At 36.9% G+C, this 27,266-nt stretch overlaps 1 protein-coding gene across 29 annotated transcripts in view; it reads right to left on the reverse strand.

Moving 5' to 3' along the window:
* The window catches only part of NRXN1 (neurexin 1), a 681,984-nt gene that overhangs the window by 315,344 nt on the left and 339,374 nt on the right, over positions 1 to 27,266 (reverse strand). For all 29 annotated transcript variants that reach the window (XM_064709393.1, XM_064709392.1, XM_064709389.1 and 26 more), the window contains one exon: positions 24,505 to 24,624. In XM_064709393.1, the coding sequence (XP_064565463.1) occupies positions 24,505 to 24,624 (120 nt within the window). The remainder of the gene's footprint in view (positions 1 to 24,504; positions 24,625 to 27,266) is intronic.

The raw sequence follows: 27,266 nt of genomic DNA on the forward strand, positions 1-27,266 counted from the left end.
GCAGTGACACCTAAATGTCCCCACCACTATTGTGGGCAGCAAAGGCAAGAATTACACTTTTCTTTCACCTTATAAAAAATGCCAAATGTATATGCAGAAGAAAAGTTAATTACACTGACAAATCAGAAAGAATAGTGAACTATGTGTTTGTTGGTTGAGGAAAACCTAAAAGTAAGCAAAAAATCATGAATGGTTTGTTTTCTGAAAGCTGCAGAATACACCCTCCACTAGCAGTTTTGGGAGTCTTTTCTGTACTGTTCTAAAATTGATAAGTAATAGAGGTCACTTTGCAACATAATTTTCTACACTGGAAGTTTCCTGATTGCACATGTTTTCATACAGTAGTATCCAGTTCAACCCTGATTGGTGATTTCAGGTGAAAGGAAAATCCAAAAGAGCTGGCCACCAAAATAAACAGAGCAGAAAAGCAAAATGATGACTAGGTAAGGCATATGCATCTATCATTTATTCCTGTTGACCAATCCTCAAAGGCAGCATGGGATTTTTTTCCTAAAGAACAATCTCTACCTGTATATGCAAATAGATCACCTGTGTGCCTTAGCAGATAGCTACAGGAAGGTTTTTTTACTTGCACATTAATCTATACAAGAGATACATCTACAGGCAGGAGGAGTGAGCTCACAGCTCAAACAAGTGAGTTTCCTTGTGCTTTTGTGTGACCACACTGATCCTCCACAGCACTGCAGATCTACGCACCAAAATATAAACTTAAGCATCCATCACAGGATGTAAAATTTTCATGGTAGATACTGAAGGAAAAAGCAAATTTTCCTGTAGTTGCTACAGCTTTATATCACTACTGAAAGAATATGAGGGAACAATCCTGCTATTTTATATCAAAAGAGCTTACTGCCTTCCCCTTGAAGTGTTTGGATATTAATAAATTCTGAAGTCATAGGTAACTAGACAAGCACTGTATAGAACTTCAGTCAGTGCCTTCTGACGTCAAGGACTTTCTTGATAGTGATAATTAGCTTTAAAATATTCCTCCAGGATCTTGAGATTCAACACTTAACTGTGATGGCTTCTGTACTGCACATGGCAGTTGTTCAGGGCAACTGGAATCTACTCCCTGAACAGCCACAACCTACTTTTTGTTTCAATTTGATCAACACAGTGGGTGCCAACAAAATCCAAGTTAAGTATTAGCATAAATATATGGAGATCTGAAAGGGCTGCTATATGCAGCCCATGTAAATTATTTACATATACTCAGCCCAAGTGACTGCAGACATTGTAAGAAGCACAGCTGCTGCTGGTGCTAGAACCTTGAAGCTGTTTCTTAATATGAATATTCATCATTACTCTCTTAGAAGACTGTAGGGGAAAACATAGTCAATAAAAGTATATTCTGTGTTTTGTAATCAGTAAACAATGTGAGCAAAATAGTACGTGGAGGACATAGAGCAGCTGCTCTTTCCAAATGAATGCCTAATTGTGAAATATTTAGACCTCAGCCCTATGATTTCCTTAACAATTCTTTTTCTTGTTAAGCTAGATTTGATGTCCTTGTGCTTTATTTAGATTTTCTGTTTTTCTCCTCCACTCACATGTTACCACAGAGTCTAAAGAAAACAATCATGGGACAAAGGATTCAGATAATGTAACTTCACAATAATGACCTACATTTATACAATGCTTTTTATCCCAGGGCCTCCCTAGGCACCATAGTTACAGCATATGTGGGATTTTCACACTTTTGATAAGCAAAATATACTTATGGCAGTTAGATAGGTAATCCATTTGCTGCTGACACTATGGAGGAACCCATAATGTGTGCACCATTGCTTGACTCCTGGCCCTCAGGCACAAGAGTGGTTTGAGCACTGAGTGCAGCAAAATGCACTTTGGAACCTCACCAAAGAGCTCCATGATGTTACACAAGTTAACACTCCAGAGCTTAGGGCTTGTCATCAAGAACACAAAGCACACATGGAAACAAGATTTCCTTGCTGCACAGAGGCTATTCAGTAATTGTGACTGCACAGGTGAATTCCTAAATTTGTGTGTAATCCAGAGTAGCCCATCACAGGGATGCCAACCAGCAACAAGCACATCTGCTTTCATGGCAGCACCTCCCTAAATCTGCTCTATAATGAAAACTCCCTTCTTGGAACTCACTATGCCTTTGAACATTCTGGTGTCTGCATTCATAAATACTGTAGCCACAAATCTAGCTTCATTCTTTTTAATAGCTTCATTCTTGTTCATTTCTTATTGCTATTCAGAAAAAGATTTGGTCTGTTTAAATTATACTCTGTCCTAAGAAACAAATACAAGCAGTTTTATCTGTGCAACGAAAAAAAAGATCAATTTTACTGTTTCAAATACCTTCTAAAGCCTCTACAGAGATCAAAAGGTACTATTACTTCCAAAAGAACCTTTTATTTTCAGAAAACACATAATAGTGTTTAGACAATTTTTACATATCTAAGTGAGAGCACCTAAACATTCCACCAACAAATTAGAAAAACAATCTTTCAGTAAAAAAAATAAATAGATGATCTACTTACCATTCTCAAAAAGAGAAATGTTTTTACATAACTTCAGATATTTCAGTGATAAGGAAATTTTATTTATATTTGCAGAACGGAATGAAATTCCTTGGCACTCTAAAATCTGAAATTCAAGAAGTATCACATATATGGTGGTAACTGCTGCATGAATCTTCCCAGCTGAAAAGGTTAAATCTGCACAGCCAGCAAATGTTGATGCTCACCAGGAAAAAAACTGGACTAAGGTGTTGAACGTGTAAAAGTCAGCTGACCTCAAAGCACAATCACTTTTGTTTTTTACTGAATTCAATCACCAGCTTTTGTTCATAAGGAAAAATTAACTATTGTCACCAGAGACTACATTCTGAAAGACAAAGCTCTTGTATCATTAATATTACTGTGAGTTTTTTTTAAAGATCAAATATCCAATAAATGGATATTTACTGGGCATCACTTAGCACCACTGATTCACATTTTGCTATTTTGTTCTCCTAAATCCTATACTTACCTAGATAAAGTACTATCTACCTAGAAAAGTCATGAAAAACTCAGTATATTGAAAGCTGTGATTTCTCAGTACCTGTTGACAACTAATTAATGTTCTACCAACTTTACTATACTGTACTTTCTACCCAAAGTGTTTGCCAAGAATAGCAGAGAGACACAGATATAAAACAAGACAGGGGTAGGATGGAAGCTACAACCAAGTCAACTAATTGTTCCTGACCACATTTTTGTTTTCCCTATACTCCCTTTACTCTCCCTAAACACTTCAAGAGAGTTTCCCTACTGTATGGGTTCCAATATAATTTCCCATTCAATGGACGTGTTGAGTGTCACCTTCTGGATCTTCCAAAGTCAACCCCACAACCCCACTGCTCTTTCCATCCTGCTGGGAGTGACTTTTTCCTTCTGGCCTTACTCTTTATGCCCTAGACAATGAGTTCTGGCCTGCACTAGGAATGAAATCACATTCCCAGCCATCAATAAGCCCCACAACAGAGTGACAAGTTCCATGCACAGCAGGATTTCCACACTACCGCAGTACAGTGCCAGATGTTCCGATAGATATTTAATGACTGTGACATTTCATTTTTATTTATTTAGTCATTGAAAGAAATTATTATTATTATTATAGATAATTTTGAAATTATTAGAGCAGATCAAATGATGCTTTCCTTGGTTTTTTTGTGCTAAATGGTAGTGGAGTAGAACATTTAATACGACTTTACATCTGCTGTATTTCAAAATGCAAGCGAGGAATTAAAAATTAATAAATAATGGGGTTGTCGTGCCTTGACAAAGAAATATACTGTAGCTCTCCTTTTCCTTTTTCTTTTCAGTCTATGCTTTAATTTTAAAGAGAAATTGAGAGTAAATGCTGCAAGGCGTAGGTATCATGAGGAAACATCTGGATGAAAACCAGAAAGACCACTCAGCCTCAATCTTCTGTAATGGGTTTTAAAGAAGTCCTTTCACATTTTCTAACAGTTATTCTGTCATTTGGAGGGGGTGAGAAGTGGGAATTAAAATATTTCAAGCATGTTTCCCTGGGGGAATAAATTGAGAAAAGAAGAAATATTTCTTTATAATGTCAATCTTTACACACACAATCCATATCCTTTTGTTTGGAATCCATATCCTTTTGTTTGTTTGTTTTAAACCTTGGTGATAATAGCTTTAGATTTAGTATTTACTTCAAGAGCTTGGAATGTTTGTATTTGGATAAGCTAAAAACACAGGTTTTTTTCTACTTGCAACCAAGTAAAGCCATAGCTACATTTGTTTCCTGAATCTTTCCAAAAGAACATTAATGTATGTCTATGCATAACAAATATTGTCAACCACTTTGAAGGATAATCTATTAAATAATATGATTTTGACTGTTTTAATTTCTTTTACTAACATAAAGCAAATATTTAATTATAACAAGTGGCTTATCTGTTCACACTATTTTGTCTTAAGATTGTGTTTTGTTTTAGAATTTTCATTTTCTGAAAAATAGTTTTTAGCTACCTGTTCCTTATCAATAACTCTCCTTTTATTATCTTTTTTTCTCTTTAATCTCTCATGCTTCTCTTCTTTTTTTTCTCCCTTTATTTTCACTTTGCCCATCCCTGTTTTTCCTTCTCCACAGAATGTTGCTTTCTAATCTGTCCTTCAGAAACTTTCTCTGTATTATTTACAAGCCCTCATTTTCAGACAGATGTTCTAAGCATATGCTGAGGTGCCTTATGATTCAGAGCTTTACAGATATTACAGAATTAAAATTCTCTTAACACAGCTTTGGCATAGCTTACTATAGAGACACAGAGCCTGAGAAGTTCTGACCTCCATAATATGAAGGATCTCTACAGAGGCAGAGCTGGAGTTTAATTGAGCCTTTGTTATTTTAACTTCACAGTTTAAATAGATAATAAATACAGAAAAGAAAAAGCTTTCTGATAAAACACAACTAATGAGAGAATCTGGGTTAAAATCATATGAAATGCAGAGTGAAAATGCACTTGAGCATGCCCAAGACATCACTGGATCACAGAATTGTTAGGGTTGGAAGGGATCTCAGGAAATCCTCCATTCCAGCCCCTCTGCCAGGGCAGGGTCACCTGGAGCAGGTGGCACAGGACATGTCCAGGTGGGCTCTGGATGTCTGCAGGGAGGGAGACTGCACAGCCCCCTGGGCAGCTGTGCCAGGGCTCTGCCAGTCTCAAAGTCAAATTCTTCCTCGTGCTGAGGTTTTAAAGGTTTAAAAACTTCTCATGTTTTATTTTATGGCCTTGTCCTGTCACTGGCCACGAGTGAAAGGACCCTGGCACCTGCCTTTGAGATATTTATAGGCAGTAATGAGATCCCCTCATTCTTGTCTTCTCCAGACTAAAAATGTCCAATTCCTGGGCTGCTCAGAACTAAATTTTCACCAGTTAGAAGAATCTTGACTAAAAAAGTTTCAACTTTAACTATTTGCAGTCCATTATGCAACGAGGTAAAGAAAAAATAAAGATAGGGATTTAGCCTTACTGGCGATAAAACATTTATTTTTAAGCTAAACAGAGCCTCAAGTACAATCAAAGTCAGATTTTAGAAAGAATAAGGTTTAGAAAAATATATCTGAACAAAGTGAAATTGTGACCCTTTTTTAATAAAAGAATTATACTTTCATAGGTAATTACAGATGCCAATTTAGCAGAGTCATTCAAGATGCAAGTTGTTTTATTAAGACAATAAAGAAAGGAAGACAATGATGTAAGATTTTTTAAGATACAGGTTGGCTGAATCTCTCTGCAATTAATGAAGGAATTAATTAAACTTGACAAAAACCAAAATATACTAGACAGCTCATCCAAGAAGCAGCCCCAATTTGGCAGATGACTGTAACCCAAAGAGCAGCTGAGGTTACCTGAAAGCTAACTGGTCAAAAGAAAACATTTCTGCCACTGGGGCTGGGACTTGCACATTTCTGCTTTGATTACAGTCACAAACAAGCTCATTTAAGTGGCATAGCACAACTTCAAGTGGAAGATTTTGGGATTCAAATTATCTTGGGAATAGAAACCCATCAAACTTGCAGTGTCCATTACTTTTTCCTCTGCAGATTTTTCTCACACACAAATTAAGTACCATGGAAGATACTCATCATAGAATTATTGAGTTCTTGCTGCTAGATGGTGCACACCTAAGATTGCAATGTTTGTATGTCAGCTATGGTCTGAGCTCCAAATTTTATCTAAGTTTGCTGGCTCTGGGCTTGACAGTTTAGGTTAACTCTTAAAACACTCACTTGAAAAAAAAAGAAAAAAAGAATTTAGGTGCTAATTTCTTAGCCCAGTCAGCAGCTAATTAACATCCTGAAAGGAAACATGAAAAAGCTGTACTACACAGTGAAAGGGAATGCCCCCAGAGTTTCCAAATATAATTGTGTTTGCAGGTTTGTCTTGGATTTTGATATTGTTTTCAGATATTGTTTTTCTACAGCAAAGTTGTTTCAGAATAAACTTCATTAATTTTGCACTGAGAAATACCTCACAGACATGTTTATCTTTAATTACAGTAATTTCTTGCTCAGACTGATGCTTTCTCTAAATGGCAAATTCGTACTTTGAGTGACAAGTGATTTTGAGTAATTTGAGTGTTTGCAATAGTCTTCTCACATTTCCTACACAGCTTTGTTTTCCCATTTGTCTTATCTCATACCTATCTACAAAAGGAAACAGAAAGTAGATTAAGGATTTTAACTTCGACTTCTTTTCCTTTTCATAAAATATATTGCTTATGAATATTGTGGATCTGGGGAGTTACACTTCAGAACTTCACAAAAATGCTTTGAGGAAAGGGACTGCCACACCCTCCTGCGAGATTCCAGATTATCACATCTATGATAGCAACATAAGTAAATAAAATTCCTCCTAATACTCTACAAATGTCACCAAAACCAGGTGTACACAGGGTTGAACAGTCAATTGGTGTGCAACACTGACACTTTAAGCCAATTTCAGAGTCAAAATGGCAGTATCATCCAAAAACCAGCAGGTTGATGACGGGTATTGATGACTGACAGGTATTGATGACAGGTATGGATGACAGGTGTCATCTCACTGAGGGAAAAGATGATCCTGGCTGTCACCATGATGTGATTCCCTGCTGCATGGAACAGGCTGCCCAGGAAGGGATGCTCCACACAAGGGGACACCCATCACAATCACAATCTTTCCTGCTGGCCACTAGAGACTTTCTCTATCCGCCTGTTTTCCCTAAGGCAATATGGACATAGTTGTAGGTCATCAGCTATGTGTCCCTGGAATAAAAAAGGGTTTGTGCATATCTGGCTGCCTTAGCTTTGTGTTCTCTGGTTTGTTATACCAGTCCCTAAAATACCTGCTTTATTTATTCTTCATCTGCTCTTTAGGAGCCATTGTCTGCTTCATGTTTTCAACAGAATGGTCTGGAAAAAAAAATACTCTAGTACTGATTTATACTAAGAGGTCACACTTCAGGAGGGTAAATTCACATTTCCTCTAGTTCTAAACCCCAGCAGAAATGGCACATGGTGGCAATGAAGTCAGAAGACACAGTAGCAACAAGTGTTTGCCCTAGTGCTATTAGACAACATAAAACCAAGACACATTTTTTTAGTATTTGTATGATCAGAATGATGATTTGACATGGAAACAAATTTATTGATTTTTATAGAATTTGCCCTCTGTGGAATCTTTTAAAATATGGAATTTGGCTCTTTTTGTTGGCAATGACCTTTTGGGGTGAGTGCCTTGGTTGATGTTTCCTATAAACTCCAGAAGGTCATCATTGCAATGATTTGGTTGTTTTTTTTTCCTCTTTCTCCTAGGTCACTATCAAATTTATAACCTCCAACTTTAACATTTAGGCCCAAAAGATAATGGTAACAAAGACAACAGAGTGTGGGGAGTTTGCTCAGCTGTTTATCTTGTTGTTCCTTTTTTTAAACTAAGTGGAGGAAGGGAAAGATAAAAGGAAGAAAAAATCAGTTATTCTTTCTCTCAAGTGAATGCAGCCAGGGGAAACTGTGCTCCACAGGTCGTGAGACTTAAATTACAAAGGCTGAAGGCTGGTTTCAGTCACCTCACATCAGAGCACATGTCTGCACTTTTAAATTTATATTCTCCCCTCAGTTTACAGAAGGCTGCCTGAGATCAACAGCATCTTTTGATCTCCCTGAAAGTCACCTGTCTCTAGGCAGGGACACCACACATGCAGAGTCATCTCTGTTCTTCCCCAGCATCCTGCTGCTTTAGTCTTTCAGTTGTTTCCAATCCATCTTTTAGAGATACACACAAACATGCTCTTCCCAGCCAGCTCTGCAAGCTGTCCTACCAGGAAAGCACAGAATGTCTCTCTGAAATGGCTTTTTAACAAGTTTCACAAGGATGCAAAATTACCTAAAAACGACGCCCTAGATGGTCAGATGGAGCTGCCCACAACAGGCACCTGGAGCTGACATACAACTGCCTCAAGCTAGGGAAAGCAAATTTGAGAATAAAGCATCTCTTGGAGAGCAATTGCCTGTGTGTGCTCCCACTGTGAGAGATTCACATTTGTGAGAAGCAAAATCTTGGCAGGCAACCCCTTGATGTGCAGAAATTTGCAAATCGTTTCAGTCTAAGCAATTTTCCCATCCTTACCAGAGAGCACTAAGGCTGCAATTGTACCCTGATAATCATAGCTACTGAATTCTAAGCAAAATGAAATTTCAGCACAGAGTCAACACTGCTAAATCCTAAAATGCTTAAGAGAAATGGCATTTAATTAAAATATCCAGAACTTTTGTCGCTAATGCATCAAATTTTGTATACTAGAAACTTAAACCCAGGATTTATGGAAGTTTTAAACAGGTATTAAACAACATGAAGGTCTGGCATTATTCTGATAAGACTGAAAAACATAGCAGTGCACCTCCACCCTGCCCCTCACTAAAATGTGAGATTAGGATAAGTGATACTACAAACCTTTCACTTTCATATCTCTCTTTAGATATCTCACTGGTTAAGAAACAAAAGCTTGCTCAGGAATAAAGGTAAAAAAGAGAGTTTAAATGTCAATATTTTCTCACAATAAGCTCAATCATTCAGCACATTTCTAGCACTCACCAGAAGCATCTGGTCTCACAAACAGTGAGAAGTGAATGAGTTGGATCATGAGTTTATCCCAGCATAGTAAAACCTGTGTTCTAATAATGACAGTAAGATCAAAATGAGAAAAAAAAAATCATAGCATGATAACATTGAATAGAGCATGTTGTGAGAGAGTCTGAAATGGCTCAGTGAGCTTAGAGAATTGCTAATTTATTAGGTAAAATTTCCTTGCCTCAGACAGCACAAGTTACTCTCAGCCTCTTTCTAGGATTTGGAAACAAGCAGGGAAAGAGCAAGGTATGAGTAACACAAACTCATATGAGTTACCCAAACTTACAGGCACATGACAGCATACCTTGTTGCAGTCTCAAACACCAGATCAAGTCCTACACACTGATATGAATTTGAGCAAGCAAATCACCTGAAAATTCTGTCTGTTTGAACAAACTGCTGTATGTGATCAATATAAACACATTCCTGCAAGACTGAGGTGGAGATTCACCTATTTTCAAACTAATCCCAAAATATCAACAGAAAGCGCTGCTCTCTTGAGTTGCTCACTTTCTGCAGAATGGAAATTAGAGTAGTTTTGGATTAATTTTTTAGTATTAAGCTTATCAGGTGAGCAACACAAACCAAAGATTCAAGTATGAAGAAGAGCCCAATGGAATGCAAATGACTTACTCAAAATCTGAATGGAGCTTCAGCTTTTTGCATGGTATGGTCAGGTTCACAAAGAGTTCACAGACCTCTATATGTCTCCAAAAAACCAAAACAAAAAAAACCCAAACCAAACAAAGAAAAAAAAATAGATCTAGTAAGTTAACACAGTTAAATTGTTCTTTTTCCATCTTAGATTTCTGGAATCTTGAACCCTTTTATAAGAAATGCTTCTCCTACCCACTCTCTACTTCTAATGGTTTTCCCACAAAGTGCTACCCACCATCTCCTATTATTTTTTTTCCTTATAATTTAAGAGTTTTCCAAATTTTTAGTCAACAGTAACATTATGGAAGATAAGCAACTAATGATCAATTTTTAAAAGATTACAGGGCTTAAGCCTTAGAGACAGGACACAATAGCAGCAGTACATAATTTTATCTGTGAGGCACCCATTTTCTATCATTAAACTCCACTATATAAAAGGAAAAAGTACAGTACTCTAAGCACAGTTATTTCAGCAAACAAAACACTCAAGGATTTTTAAGGTGCAAAAAAAAAAAAAAAGAAATTGCAAAATCATATGCCATAAGGCTCTAACCATGCTAGAAAAATAAAACCAAAGCCTTGTGGAATATTGTTTTAGTTGAGGAGTGGTAGTTGTAGGATGTCTGAATGCACACAGGCACCAGCTTCCTGATGATTAGCACAGTTTCATTGACAGGCTCTGCTGCAGAATCACAAAGCAAACATAAATTGCAGCAAATTAGCAGAAGATTTTTTTTTTTTTCTTTCAAGAAGAAAGTTTAATGGATGTTTTGCCTGAGGAGCTGATTTCAATGGCATCTCAGCAGACGAGGCTGCGCTGCCAGGAACCACAGGAGCGTACAGTAAATTTAATAATGGCCCCATGCCACAGCATGGCTCACACAGCAACACAGCAGATCCACAGTCAGGCACAGGCTCTGCACGTTCAGCACAGGAAAATGAGCATTTCAGAGCCATGAGGGCCTGGGTCTCATTAGGCAGAGACAGAACTTGTGGCTGTCTACAAAGATAGCTGCCTCTTAGAAATCCATCTTGCTTCCAATGAATTTTACACAGTTTTATCCAAAAATTCCATCACGGCCGTATTTAGCCCCCTAAACAAAGTCACTGAAGGATGCCAAGAGGAAAAGGAGATTTGGAAATATTTGAGAAAAGATAAACATGAAGAAAATGTATTATCAGGAGGACTTTTTACTACATCCAATTGATCACCAAATTAATCTCGGAGGACTTTTTACTACATCCAATTGATCACCAAATTAATGTCTCCCATTTTAAACACACAAAATGGAACATCAACTTCATGTGTCAAAAATGTGAATAATAATATACATATACATATATATGCCAGGAATATTGATGTCATAGTATGGCATTTGAGTTACAACTGGCAATATTTGCCACTCTCCATTCTAGAGCACTTTAGTTTACTTGTGGCAAACTGACACTCAGATAGGTAGGAAAAATTATTCCCTCCTTTTAAAACCAGCAAAGCAGTTGCTTCCAATCTGATCTTTAAAAGTGACTAACCCCAGCATAAACACAGGGCTAATATCAGTACTGAAAGCATTTGCAGAGATGATGTTTAATCATGATAGCCACAATATCATTGCTTGGTTATTTTGCCATCTGCAGAATTGATAAATATGTTCTCATAAATAAATTCATTGATCTCTCTCCCAAACATTAATATGAACAGACATCATGCTACAGAAACAAATCCATTTGGGATGCTCTAAAACCTTCTGGGAAAAAGTGCACATAAAAATAGGCATTGAAGATGAATAAATATTTTGTTATTATCACCATTTTCAAGTGTATCTATCACTAATGAACTCAGACCTCAAATATCATTATGCACTTGATGCTTTTCTCCAAGAAGTATGAATTACTGCTGCTAGTTTGGAGTGGACAAAAGTGTTCATTGTTATGTTAATGCTCACATATCCTCCATACATCTGACACATTTTCCTTTAAAAGTTACACTCTTCAATCTGCTGGATATCACTTTCTGTACCCAACACAAAAATAGATCAGATGAAGAGTTTGTTTATTTCTGTCCCACTCATGTCCTACAGGAACAAGTCCCAAACCCATCCTGCCTGTGCAGGCAGAAGAGCCACTGTTGGTGCTGAGCAGGAGCACACCTGAGAATCCCAGCAGTGACCCAGGTTAGCAAAGTCAGAGCTAGAAAAAACCTTTTAATCTCCTTTTTGAGTCCACACTGTCCTTGAACTGTTTTGCTGTCCTGGGGGCCAGGGGCAGAGGGGACATTTCCTGTTCTGCCAGTGCTATTGCATTCTATCTTCTTAAGGTAATTACTCTGGCTTTTTTGAGATATACTGGATTTTGACTTAAGGCCTTTTTATGCCACTCCAAGAGGAAAAAATAATAAAGGTTTTAAAGTGCTTGAAAACAGCCTCAAGTCCAGTCATAAATAACTACAGAATTACAACCAAAATGTTTACTAAGATGAGGGAAGAGATAAATCACATTATATCTAAATGGAATAAATATACTAATAAATAGAAGTTTTGGAGCACAGATGGCAGTAGAAATAAATGTCATTGCAAATCTTCAAATCTTTTCCTTTTAAAAGCTGATTTAAAGTGAACATAAATGATGACACAATCATATTTTAAGGACAAGTGTAGGTTAAATAATTTACATATATTAAATACCTAAGCCTTGGCAAAAAAGAAAAAAGAGGCAGCCTGGACAGGACCATTTATTCTTCATGGTCATTAGACATTTTTGTTGCTCTTGGTGGCAGAGTGGTATATGACTCTAATTATTATTTTATGTTACTTTCTTCAAAAGTTAAAACATATGCATATAAAACTTAAAGAGATATAGGATTTTAGGATGGGATTTAGGGTACTAAAAGCACAGGCAATGTGCAGTGGATTACCATGGCTCTCTTTTGTGCCTTGGCAACACACAGCCAAGACACAACCATGGGATTGCTGCCACCTGCCAGCTCCAGGAGCCAAACCACACAATCCACGGAATAATAAAGGATGTTAGGATTAAAAAACAGATGAAGCTTAAATCCTAAAGGTCTTCAGAGACCTCTGGGCTTTGTGCTTCTCCTTTTATCAATCTGACTTGCCCACAGAGATGAAGGCTCTTCCCAGCCAAACAAGTCAATCTAATGAAAGGCCTGGATTTTCACACAACTGAACACATGCAAGGTGCCACTGGTATTAAACCTCACCTTTGGATTTATACCTTTTTCATCCTGAAGGAAGAAAAAGGAAATAGATTGCTCACACTGTCAACAACCCCAGAAACTCAGATAAGAATTTCACATTAGGAGGACATCTTAAGTCAGAAGTCACAAATTTGTTTTCTAAATGTTGTTATTGGGCCATGGTTACTGGGTCCCTCCCATTTTATTTAAAAAAAAAAAAAAAAAGACACAAAAAACCCAACCCAAACCAAACAGCTATATGCTAATACAGTGATGAAAAAAAAAGATTTATTCAGAATCACTTAACAGTGGTATGAAGGAATGATTTTAATTATCTCTGAGAGTAGATTAATCCAGAAGCTCTTGTCTTCATATAAGACCTCTTTTATAATTCTGTAAGTCTTCACATTTTTACTCCCATAAACACACATATTAGAATCAATTTCAGAATAGTCACTTGAGGGAATTGTATTTACCAATGTATAGGTGCTTCTCAATGGTCCATATTTCAGTTTAAATAAACCTAAGCATGAACAAGGGCTTGTGTAGAGTTATCCTGTGGAGTTGCTTCCCCATACTTTCTATTATTCTTAAAAATTAGAAGGCTTTACACACTTAATACTTAAGATCACTTAGAACTTTGCTTCAAACTACCCAGAACTGCCCAAAATTTATCAGCTGAGGCTGTACAACTGCCATCAACTGTATGCCAGGCTATGATTCCCTACAGCCTTCCACATTCTTACTCCTTCTTGCTCAAGTTTTCCAGTTTTAAAAGCTTTTTAGCACACAACTCCACTAACATTTACACATCAATATCTTAGTATGGCACAAACTGAGCAATATTAACCTCTGTTCCCAGCATGCCCTCTCCATATTAATTACTTTTGGCATATCAAGCAGAAGATGTAGCTACCCAAGAACTTGGCTTAGGATTCAGAGCTGGCCTAAGAAGTTTCTAGGTCTGAAATTTGGTCCAAATTTGTCCCCCCTCAAGCCACCACAGTTGTGCTGGTGAGGCTGAATTACACGATGTGACTTAAAAATATCTTTGCCCTCACACATCCACCAACACCCTCATTTAGGAAGGTACATGGAACAAAAAGTTTATGGAAACTGAAAAAAAAAGGAACAGAATTCTTAGTCTTAAAGAGCTTCTATGTAGGGCTACATTATAAGGGAGCTAGGGGAATTTAATGTTTCTACTTAAGATGATGTTGCTGCTCTAAATGTAAAGACCCATCAATTTTGATTTCAAAAATGAGATTTTCCAAATTATGTAAATACAATATAATTTTTTACAACACAACCTTAACTCTGACTTCATTCTTCCTAGAAAATTGGGCTAAGAAACAAGTTGCAGCAATTCCTTAGACAGCTTATTTTTCTTCTGATCAACCGGTTAAAAACATTATGCACTGCAGAAGCAGCCAAAAGAAATATCTTTTCTACACATCTGAAACTACAATACACTGCATTTTTGTTATAGGTTTATGAATCAGCTTTTCTCTGTTGCCTGGTGTACAGTATCATACCCAGGAAAAGGTTAATCTTCAGAGAAAATATCATCTCTTGGCCCTGTGCATTTGTTGGAGTCACAGAAGCTTTCTTTGAAGTTGCTTGTCATCCCAGTAAAGCTGCTTTAAGTAGTTCAAATTAAATATCACCAGTATTACAGGTTGGTAGCAAGCAGAGGCAAGAAAGAGAAAAGCTTTGGGGTAGAATTTCAGGGGGAAATAGGATTATGTTTGCTCTGTAACATGTCCCCCAAATTATGATTTTAAAAGCTGTTCAGGCCTCAGTTGTACAGAAATTCAATCTACTCAGTTCTAAAAGTATCTGAACTTTATCTGACATGCCACTATTGGTCCAGCTAATTTGGAAACATTTTTCATTTTTTCCTGGTAGTGCTTTCAATTACAGAGATACTATCATCTTGAATATTTCCTCCTATGAAGACTTGCCCCCAGGGTTTACAAAAGGAAACCTATTAAAATGTGTCCCCATCCTTTTAGCAGGGAAAAAAGACAAGACTGAATGAAAGAGGAAAGATTGGAGCTCAGCACTAAATCAAAATATAGCTGAGGAGCCACACTTGCTACTGGACCAGAGGAAAATTCATGACCACAATCAACCTAAGGCCAAGCTAACATGTTTTGGTGAACCAGAAGATGGAATAAAGAGGAAAAAAAAAAAAAAGAAAAAGAGAGAGCAGAAAGGATTTCAAGTCATTTCAAAATTTCTGGGTTTAGTTTCAAGACTGGGCTTAACACTTGAAGGAGAGGGAAAATGCCATGACCATCTCTATATGACTTTGGATTTCCACATATTAGAATCAAGTCATTCAGCTGGTGATTTGAGACTCAAATTGTAACTGAACTTCACTTTGCTGCTAGAAAGCATCTGTCCTGTCTAAAAATCAGACCACTGACCTGATTAGAAGTTTTCTCAAGATTCACAGTATTTAAAAGAGAGAGAATTTTAAAACATCAAAACATTCTGTAGTGAGGACTCCCTTATATGGTAAGGCAGACTCCGAGTTTGAGATGATTTGCAAATGGTATCTGTAAATATTAATGCACTTTGACATTGAATATTGCATATCATACATTTTAAGTGTCTTTTAGTGTGTGGATGTTTACAGTGAAATGATGTGCTTCTGAATATGTCTGCTTTTAATTCAAAGTGTGGCTTCATTAAAGGAGAGTGATAACATAAAGCTTAGCAGCATGATCATTTCTTGAGAATTACCACAAAATTGACATGCATCCTTAACACAAACTTTTAATTGGGTTTGTGGGCACCCAACAGCTTCACTTCAGCTGTTCTTCACCCTCCTTTCTACAGTTCCAACTTTCCAGTACCCAGCCTGCGTATTGACTGCTTTTAATACGGAGTGGTTTTCCCCAGGCTGGGACTTCATTTTGCAGTTGCCTTCATCAAGCAACCAGACACTAAAAACCTCATAAAATTCCTTCAGTCTTAGGAGCATTGCTCTCATCAGTAATTTTTTCATACTCTTATTACTGACTCTGTTACCTTCTTTCATAATACCCTAGAATATCTGGTCAGAAAATGGCTACAAACAATTCCAAACACACCATCAGTACACAAGGTTCATAAGGCTCAGTTAAAATCAAATATTGAGGGATCTTAAACATTGCAGGTGACATTGAGAGAATAAGCACCCTTAGAGATGTATGTGTTGAGAAAAATATGGATATTTCATTTAGATTAACTGCTGCTCAAGTGGAGTGGCAGGCCTAAAGTGGCCAAAACAGGTGCAATGTCTTTTCTGCGGCATGGGAACAAAATCATAAAAGCTGCAAAAATGTCTGTATAATGCATCCTTTCCTGTGCCTTTAATTTGGTCTCTTCAACACAATTTACCTAGATCAGAGTTAGGGCATTTTCTTTATTCTTCTTTTAACAGAAAGGTTTTCTTTGCCTAAATCTTCTGCAGGATCTGGCTAAAATGAGCACAGAGAAGGCTGTGTCGAGAGACTGACAAAATCTCATTCTGCAAAGAGCACAGGAATGCCTCATATGTGTGGAGTTACTTTGAATGTAACCCACCTATGCAGCTGTCAAGCCAGAGCACATGCTGAGGAAGAACAGGTTGCCTTAGCAACCCCAGCCCTGTTGTAGAGACTTCAGAAAAACGGAATAATTTTATCTTTCTGAAGCACCATTGTGCCATTGTGCTTAAATACCTTACACATTAAATAGACATTCATTACCAAGCTCTCCATACACACTTTGAGCTATTTTCATGCTATGGGTTGTAGAAGGCTCTGCTTGGGAAAGGTTTTCATCCTCTTTCTTACCATCTGTGACCCTTGCAGCTGTCATGTATTAAAAAAGGTAGCACTTACTCATTGCCTTTTTTGGGGGGTTTGTTGGAGATGAACGACTGACATCATTCCAGAGCTAAAACTTCTCTTCCAGCTGTGCTGTGTATAATGATTAATCTAGCTCAGAAAACAACCAGGTACATCAAATTGATTTTAATGTATGATATTGTTAGGATGTTCAGAGAAATCTGTGAGAAGGAATAATGACTACACTCGATCAGGATGCTTATTATTGTGAAGAGCTTTTGGCTACACAAATTTTGGGTCTGAACTGTACATAATATGCCATTAAATTGCAATAATTGAAAGTTCTAGAGAAAGGAATCTAACGATACCCAACAGAACAATTCTAGTACCATGAGAATATATTTAATTAACCCTTAATCATTTTCACCTTTATGACACTGGAAACACTTCTAGGATTTGATTTACAAAATTATTATGCCATTAATAAGAGAAAGATATTATTGACATACCAAAATCCAATTTAATTACTCCCTTGATTCCTCCAGAGGCAGAGAGAAGCTTGCAATTTTCTGACACTATGTTCCATTTTTAATATTGTGAAACAAAAAAAACAACTCTGAGTAGGCCAGAAATGTTGCATAATTGCTTCTGTCTGATCTACAATAGGACTATACCAATGTATTTTGGCTACCTTGAAAGTTCTTTTTATGGCTTTTTTCTACATCAAGTATTCCACTTAATACTTTACTTGCTACACTTTGCTAGAAATATTCTTGCATAAAAGAGTTTCTACAGTGACTGCCAAACAACTTGCTATTATTTTCAATTTTTAAAGGTATAGCTTGAAACAGTTCTAAGAAAATGGAAATTCCTGAACTATTTTAAAAATGGACAGCTCATCTAACTGACCACTCCAGAATTTGAATGTAAACAAGAAAAAAATTCTTAAACTTGCTTTCAGACTGTCAAGAAAACCATGCCTGTTCACTTACATAATTAATAGACTGGTATATCTTAGCAAAAAGCTAAAATTTACATACTTCCAAATTTACATACTGCAAGACCCACATAAAAAGAGTAGAGAAAAAAAACAACTAACAGAGTTGGGACAAAAAAGGCTTGAAAAAAATGTTGTCTTCTGTGCATCAATCTCTATAGTTCTTCCTGAAGCACCATGTGCTGCCATATAATATCACAAGGGTATAGCAGTTCAAGGTGAAATCTATCCTGATTAGTTTTCTAATAAAAAACAACAAAAAATAAGTAATCTTGGTTGACAGCCACAGGCAGCATTTTCCTTGCACTTTTTACAGCTTTTCTAATTCTAAACACCTCTGCTTCTCTGCATTTTCAAGCCATGTGTAAAGTCCTACTTCCTCTGGACTTTATTTAAATTAGACCACTGATATTTGTCATCAGAAATTCCAGATTTTCCTTGTAGTGAGAATATCAAAAAAGATAAGCTGAGCAAATTGAGATTTCTTCAATTAGTTCATTCCACCATCTTGCCCCACACTGTAATTTTGTGCACAGCTATATTTATTTCTCATGCGTAAAGTGGGTCTCAGTGGCAAAATAATCATATGAAGTATTTAGACTGGTATGTTATCAGGGACAAATCTTTTTCATTCTCAGCTACTGGAGATGAAAATCAAATATGTTTTAAAGTACACTTGAGGAATTTTCTATCCCTTTTCTTAATAGCAGGTTATATGTTTATTGGTAGATAGGAGCTACAAAGCCTTAGCCAGGAATATGTAATATTATTTTGGAAAGTACTGCTGAGAGTGGACATTATGGTTAGTTCAGCTTTGAGCCACCAGATTAATTAAGCTTCTTTATTTTGTATGTATCCTGCTCACAAAAGTAGTGTTAAGATAGATCTTACATTCTAGGTGTCAAAAAAGTCCAAAAGATGCACTATCCATACTGGTTAAATCTATTAAAAAGGAGAAGGAAATCTATGCAGCAAAATGATTTAAATCCATCCTTTTAGTTATAGTAGACTAGTAATACAAAGTGAATATCATCCTGGTTTGCAATCCAGGAGAAGGAAGTCTTTGTGAGAGGCAAATGACTACCAAATTCTCAACACCATACAAGAGCTCAGAAGATTGTAGAAATTCAGCGGCAAATGCAAGAGAAAATAATAAATATATTTTTATGTATGATAAATACAGTGTCTGATTTTTTTCAAATGTGTATGCACACATTGAAAACATGAAACAGTGCAAGCCTCAGGATATCCACATGTGCCTGTGAGCAATACTGAATTACCTGCCTTGCATCTGGGCTATTACAAACTCACTAATTACATATTCCCAAAGTATAAGGCTCCTGTCTCATTTAGTGTGAGAATGTGCTTGTTTTGATCTGAGCTCTTCAGTGAAGGTGGCTGGTGTTTCTAAGGCCACTCATTTAATGCTGAATGCTGACTCAATATTTAGAAGTTTTCTGGTTCGAACTGTACCTCGGTATTACTTAACACACTCTCCAAACACTCCAGTGAAGAGAGAATTCAGTTCTTTCTCAAATTATCATGTCAAATTCTCTAATATTGAATTCTCTTATAAACTTAAACTAAGGTATTTTTATAGTGTCTTGTTTCTAATATCATCAGCAATAGTCAGAAATCCACTGTTAAATGAGTTCAATGTGAAATAATTAGGATTTGTTTTTCTGGAAACATAGATGTTTCAGTCCCCAGTGCAGAAAAGGGGATCATGAAAGCCAAGACTCACTTGGAGTTGAATCTGGCAAAGACAGGTAAAGTCTTAGCTGAAAGGTAAATCCGTAAGAAAAACAAATATCAAAAAAATCAAATGCTTTTTGTTAGGCCATGTTTATAATACTGATAGAGTTCTCCATTAAATTAGGGCTTTTGATTTTTTTCTTGATTAGGAGTAAAAATAAAATAAAAGAATATTTTTAAAAGTGTTTTATACTTACAGTGGCTGAGAATGTTGAATTCCTAGCCAGGAGAGACAGCATAGTGAAGCACTAACCCTTCAGAAGTGGATTTTAGTGGAAGTGCTGACACAGTGCTAGTTATCACGAGTACAACACCAATACATTATTCCTTTAAGGTAACAGACAGTGTTGAAGCTGCCCTGTAATTTGGCACAGAACACTTCTGTACTAATGCAATATGACAATGTTATTATGTCTGCTATTTTCTATGCCATAATAGCAGTATTTGTTTCCACAAACACGCCATTACGCTCACTAATATGGCTGTACTGAAAAACTGTCCAAATAAAAACCAATGCAAACTTATAGAAAGCAGATAATCTCTTATAGATTTGTTTTGCTGTGCCAGAGCAATTTTCAACCCTATTCTTATTAAAAAAAAAAAAAAAAAAATAAAAAAAAAGAGAAAAGATGACTTCCCTGGGAGGATACCTTTCACTACACAACTTGCTGTTAGATATGGTTACTATGTTCATGATGTATTTTCCCACTGGACGTGCATCCATTTGTAAAAACAGCCACTAACTGTCCTTTTAGTACAGTCTCTTTATGATACCACATGTAGGAAAAAACACTACTGCAAGATTTACATTAACCAGTTTAGCACTTCTGTCTATTATACCTAGAAAGCATTGGTGCCCCAAATCTCTAAGTGTCATACCATGTCAAAAGAAAAAATTATTAACTTTATAGCATCTTGGGGTCTAACTTGTCCTGCTGTGTTTATCTTCCAGCAGACAGGACATTTCAGAACACTGAAAGTTCCCACCTCTGCTAACATGAAGGGTTAAGGTATACAGGTACTTCATACTCACTGAACTACTGATATTTGCAACTTTTTAAATTGCTGTTCCTGACTACACTTTTATAACTATAGCCTTACACTTGGATGACCCAGTTCTTCTTCTGTTGGGGTGCATTCCCTTAATTTCTTCTCCTTCCCTAGCAGACACACAGAGGACACTCTTTTTCCACATATTTACCTCCAATAATACACTGAACAGCACAGGAGTTATCACAAAAATTAAAGAAATATCTTGCACAGTGAAATGTATTATGTCACTTTCCATGAAACCATTTCTTTCATTATTTCCTCCACTCCTCCTCTTTTGGAAATTTAAGATGAGAATGATACAAGTGAAACATTTGCACTGTAAAGCCCAGGAACGATGCAAGTCAGACCTCCATGCTCTGGGGTTACTATGGGAAATGCATAGAAAGCATCAGCTCAAATGCAGCAAGGTAATTTGTGCACATTTATGCAAATTGCAGATGATAGGAAGCTGGGAGGAGTGGTTGATCAACCAGATGCCTGTGTTGCCATTCAGAGGGATGCTGACAAGCTGGAGAAATGAACTGACAAGAACCTCCTACAAATGCCAAATCCTGCACCTGGGGAGGAATAAACCCTCACATCAGGGCAAGCTAGGGCTTGACCAGCTGGAAGGCAGCTTGGCAGAGAGGGATCTGGGCATCCTGATAGTCAACAAGTTGCACGTGGGTCAGCAATGTGCTCTTGTGGCAAAAAAAACCCAACACTGGTTGCTGGTGGTAAAATGTTGCAGAATGGTAGAGAGATGTGAGAGATGGTGGTAAAATGCTGCAGAAAAATTAAGAGATGTCATCCTTCCACTCTGCTCAGCACTGCTGAGATGCATTTGGAGCACTGCCCCCACGTGCTGGGCTCCCCAGTGCAAGAACAACATGAGAACACAGGAATAAAGCTGTGTTTACCCAGCAAAGGGCCACAAAGGCCATCAAGGGCTCTCTCCTATGAGGAGAGGGTGAGGAAGCAGGGGCTGCTCAGCCAGGAGAAAAGGCTCAGTGGGGATCCATCAATGTTACGAAATAATTGATGTATGTGAGGTAAAGGCAGATTTTTCTTAGTGGTACCCAGTGACAGAACAAGAGGCAATAGGGACAAACAGAAATATATGAAATATCATTTAAATTCTAGGAAAATATTTGTACCGAGAGGGTGAATGAGCACTGTGACAGGTTTTCCAGAGTGGTTATGGAGCCTTCATCTTTGCAGAGGACCCAGACAACCTGTGCAATCTGGCTCTGCTCTGAACAGAGGGGTTGGACAGCTCCCCTCTCACCTCGGCAGCTTTATCACTGAAATTTCTTATTAGATATGTCTGCTAAGAACTCGTGGAGCAAAACAGAGGTGAGGTGTGATGGGTTAATTCCTGGCTGAGAGCGAAACTCCCACTCACCTGAACACCCACTCCCTCTTCTCTGACTGTTGTTTTGTTCCCTCCTCCTTCATCTGTCCAGCATTTTGGCAAGAATGGCACACTTTCTAACTGTCTTTTAATAGAGATATCATCACCTTGGGTAAGGGACTAAGTACTCCTAACTGTTTCTCTTATTACCACTGATACTTATTTTTAAGTGGTCAATTGCTGAGGTTTGAGACTAAAAAAACATCTCTGTCTATGAGATTTTGACATCTTAAGCATTCCATTTTATATGAATTTGTATATTCACATGTAAAGTGAGCCGAGGGCCTGCTTGAGTAGCAGCACTGGGTTAAATTTGAGTTTCTGTCATCCAGTGTTGCTCCACGCACAATCTGCAATGGAAAGATGCTCAGAAAGATGCCTACATCCTTCCTGAAGGGGATGCATTTTCAGCAACAAGCAGCTGCTATTCCAGACCTGTCACTGCCAGGTTTCCTCACATGAAGGGAATTTGTCTCATTTCAGTGCCATGGAGTTTAGTCTGTGGCCACTTTTCAAAAGCTGTAGTAACATTCCATCATTTCTCTTCCCGTTATGCTCTTCCCAAACACAGCAGAGAGCAGGCTCAGAGCATGCAAATGACACTGACAACACCATTTTTCCTCCCCTCTGGCACATTTACCACTACAAAAATTCTCTCAGGTTTGATGGGCTTTGCAGATATTTTTGGTATCTGAACTAATCTAAGGAGCCAAGATAAAGCAGAAACCAAATGTATTATATTTGCTAGACCCTGCATTCTATTCCAAAACATCAGTGTTGAGGACAAATTTATATTTCATACTTGTGATAAAAAAAAAAAAAAACAGTTAAAAAGATTTTTTCTGGGAACAAAGTGAGTATTTTTAGCAACGAGCTTCTAAAAGGACTCCCTGATTGTCATCAGACATGGAATATTGTGGAATATCTCAATTGTGTGCAATGTAGTCCATGATGTTACTATATTAATGAGCATTCACAGGTAAATACCTTTCTTAAATAAGCTCATAATTTGCCACATTTATGCATTACCTGTCACTTGAAGAAATAACTCATAGAATATTCCAGGTACACACAACGATTACTACTAAAAGTTGTAAACTGAGTTTTTCGTTTGTTAGATGTTGCATCTGCAACTTTCTACTCACAGGTTTTAGTTACCTCTGAAACAATTCAAAAGATCACAAAACAGAAATAACAATGTAAAAAGCAAAACAGAAACATTTTTCTCTTGTAGTAGGTAAGGGGATGAAACTTTAAAAATGTATGTTTAGCAATATGACTAATCATGCACATTACTAAGTGCAAACTCATATACATAAAGTAAACCCAAAGTTTTGCTGAAATCATTGAAAGTTTTTCAATATCACTTTTCATTTCTACCACAAGAGCAACTGCAGATAAATAGAATGAGTCCTTTCATCCTTTCCCTATTTTCAAACTCTAGGAGTTTTATGGGAATAAATTATTAGCTTTTGCATATAGTTAATCTCCTAGCCCTGTGATAAACACAATTTGAGCCAAAAGCTTTTCAGATTATAAATATTCTGTTGGTTTTGGGTTTGTCCAAGATGGAATGCCTTGCTGTAGAGTGGAGAACCAGACCAAGACAGAAAAATCCAGACTACTTGACCAGGCAGTTATACAACACTTCCTGTTGTCAGGTTTTTTTTTTTTTTTGTCAGATAAAAGTATACAAACAGAAATAAAAATACCTTAAAGAAATTCCATCTTCTTATGGGTATAAAAATGTGCAATTGGATGTTATAAATATGATAAATTAAAACCGAAAGTCAGCAGCTTACTTTTATCATTTACCGTGGAACATCATAGCTCTCCATTAATATTCCACCATCACTCCTGCATAATTCTATTTAGATCAATAAGGTTAGGTTGGAATAAAACTACATTATGAAGCTGGTGAATCAGGACCCTTATTTTTGACACATTTAAGCTTTTCCTGGAAGACCAGATGGTTGCTGCGTGCTATTCAGATGAAATCTAAAAGAACTAAAATACTCAGCATGCTTTTATTATTGGCATATTTAGTGTGTCACCTAAAGAAATCCACAAAGGGAGATAATAAGCCTTCTCAACTGTTTCACAGTAATTATAGCCCTTGTGATAGTGCTACATTAAGATAACAAAATGTAAAACGTGTTTTCAATCAGGAAAAGAAAAATCCATTTGAAGTATTTATGCAGGAAAGAGGCTGCATCAAACAGGTAACCATCAGTATGTTACACTTGGAATCAAGTGCAACAAAACCAAGTTCTGCCTGTGTTTGATACTGCACATTGTCTAACATTTATAAAGCATATTCTTTGTTCTTACCACAAGCCTTACAGATTTTCACAGGGTTTACCAGTCCAGTTAAATATCTAATATTAAAACAACATAAAGCTTTAGGCACTTGCTTCAAACGTTGCCTCAGGTTTTCAGAGGGACATTTTTCCATGTACTTACGGTCATTGCACAATGGCCCACTGAAGGAGGTCATGCTGCAGTCACAGCTGAACCCATCCCACTGCTGAAGGCACACGCCCTGGTTTGCACAGGAATCCTCTTGGCACGTGGTGCTGGGGCCTGGTGGGAACACACAGAAAAGGAACTTGCACTTCGTCTCCCAAGGAAAGGCACTTCCCAGTGCGTCACATTGAGTGGCTGCCAACATCTCAGATCAAATGAGCAAAGAGTTATCGAGTCAAACGCACATAAACTCACTGGTTTTGGAGCAGCATGTAACATTAAAAGGGGAGGTTTGCTTTAGTTGTAAGATCACTATGTCAAACACATAAGATTGCACAAAACAGAAGCAGAATTATTCCAGGTACATTGGGAATTTGGGTACATTTGTTGTCAGCTATTTGTTAATCTCATGTCAGACCATTAACTGGCTAAACATTGTCTAATAACTTCATTATTTCTTCCTGTAAATACATTTCAAACAGCAAAGCCAGATGCCACAGGAATCAAAACTCTGGGATATGAAAGACTGGATAATGAAATAGAAAAATGAAACAAGTTTTGAGAAATAATAAAACAAAGCTACACTATTACAATTATTGTAATCCCACAAATTATTTTAAATGGTTTAGGTCTGAAATTCAGAGCAGTTTGGGATTATTTGGCTGGAATGTTGACAAGAACTGATTCACATGCTTTAGGGATCCCATGCAGGTTCCTTCTAAAAGGGGAAATGCAGAAAATCAGACTACTAATGAACTGGCATGCCAAAATGTGACATACACATGAAAAAACAAAGCTACTCTATTTCTAGAGAATCATAACTAGACTACTGAAATATAAAGAAATTTCAAAAAGGAATGATCAAAGCACTAAAGCAATCACTATACAAACATATTCAAGACTGAAAGCCTTTATGCAAGCAATGCTGGAAAATGAAGGTTCATTTAGCCCATTCTTTTAGAGGTGTGAAAGGCAAAATCAGCAATGAAATAGCACACTTTAGTTCTGAAATGTACAGAGCATTTATTGCAGAAATCCAACTGCGCATGGGGGGTTTCAGTCTTGTTTAATACACACAGGGCTATCTACCTTGCAAATCAGCTTTCATCAATGCAACTTTGTCAGCAAAATAAAAAAAAAGCAAAATATAGTAAATGTTAGTAAGCAATATTGAAATGGCAGCAAACACAGAAAAAAACCATTCAGAATAAAGTGCATGCTGCTGTTAAAGAGAGAAAGAAATGCCATATAATGCAAACAAATTAATGCTAATAGCCATAAATCTTCAGGCAAGCCAAAATAAGAAAGCAGTAATTTGCCAGTATTTTACTAGAAATATAATGGTTAATTGAGCTGATGACATGTAATGGAGGCAAATTAAAAGTGTGGGGTTTTTTTCTTCCTTGGATAGCTGTGAATGCATTAACAGAGTAAATGCATGGCTGAATCCTGACTAGCCCTTTGTCATGTTCAGATACAGTGAATTCAAGAATAATTAGCACCATCATCCTCTGTGGTCTGCCTTTTTCTAGGCCTCTCTCTGTGGCTGGTGAATGAAGACTGAAATGCAGAATGTGAACCACAGCTTACTATGAGCTCTCACACATTTCACACTACAAGGAAAAATTTGGTTCTGGGATTATAAAATTGTCCCAAATTGTTTTGGGGGAGGCACATCAATATCTGTCTGAAATTCCCACAGCCAGTTATTGATGGTAAAGGGGTAAAGCTGGTCCAAAGATTACATAAATAAATTAAAAATTGCACCCCAGAGAGAAATCCACATAACCCTTCTTTCCCAATAGACGTCCAAATATCTCAGTGTGGGATTTGCTTTTGATTTGTTGGTATTTTAAAAAAATCCATATCAATATGATTTAATTCATCTCCATGGCCTCTTCCTTTAAATGAGGCACAGTTCAATCTCTGAAGCAGAGGGAAAGCAGGGTACACTGCATCCCAGTCTTGGCAAAATTATTACTTCTTCTATTTTCTCCCCTTAGGATAATAAAATTAACAATAATAATAAAAGTATTAATAATAAGAATAATAAAATTAATAATTATAAGAGTAATAATAATAATGATGACGATGATAAAAAAATAATGCCACCCCCATCTATAGCTGACTGCAGCAGGCAGACATTAGGTAGTGATTTCTCTTTCTTTGGAGTTCTGAGCCCAGAAGTTTAAACATTTGGGCATTACATCACCCGTTCTTGAGCAGAGGATTATAATGACAGAATCCCCTAGCTGACAAGACACAATTTTTTTCTCACCAGATTCTGCTACTCGGAAACTTTACAAAGCTGAAGTGAAAATATCTGTAGGTGTTTAAATGTTATATATTCATGGATTTATTTACACTTTCGTTATGCAATGTTGAATTTCCTCATCTTTGCAAAAGTAGAGCAGAAGTCACAAGGACTTGAAAGTACATAAACTGCAGGACCCTGTAGGCACATTAGGAAGTGCATGTGAAAATACATATTTAGAAACAAATATAGATACAATAAAAAGTGAGGGTTTTTTAAAATTTTTATTATCAAATTGATCCTTAGCACTCTTGGCTTATCTATATTAGTCATCATTCTAAAATTGCCATCAAGACTAGCTTGCATATAAGCATTTCTTTTAGCAAAAGTTGGATTATTTTTCCCCAAAGAACAGAAGGCAACTGTTTAGTGGTGGTAAATACTATGATATTTACCCTAACAAGTTCATATTTTCCTATATATATATATATATTTATATATTGAA

The sequence above is a fragment of the Zonotrichia leucophrys genome, chromosome 3 (genome assembly GCF_028769735.1).
Source record: "Zonotrichia leucophrys gambelii isolate GWCS_2022_RI chromosome 3, RI_Zleu_2.0, whole genome shotgun sequence".
Taxonomy (NCBI): domain Eukaryota; kingdom Metazoa; phylum Chordata; class Aves; order Passeriformes; family Passerellidae; genus Zonotrichia; species Zonotrichia leucophrys.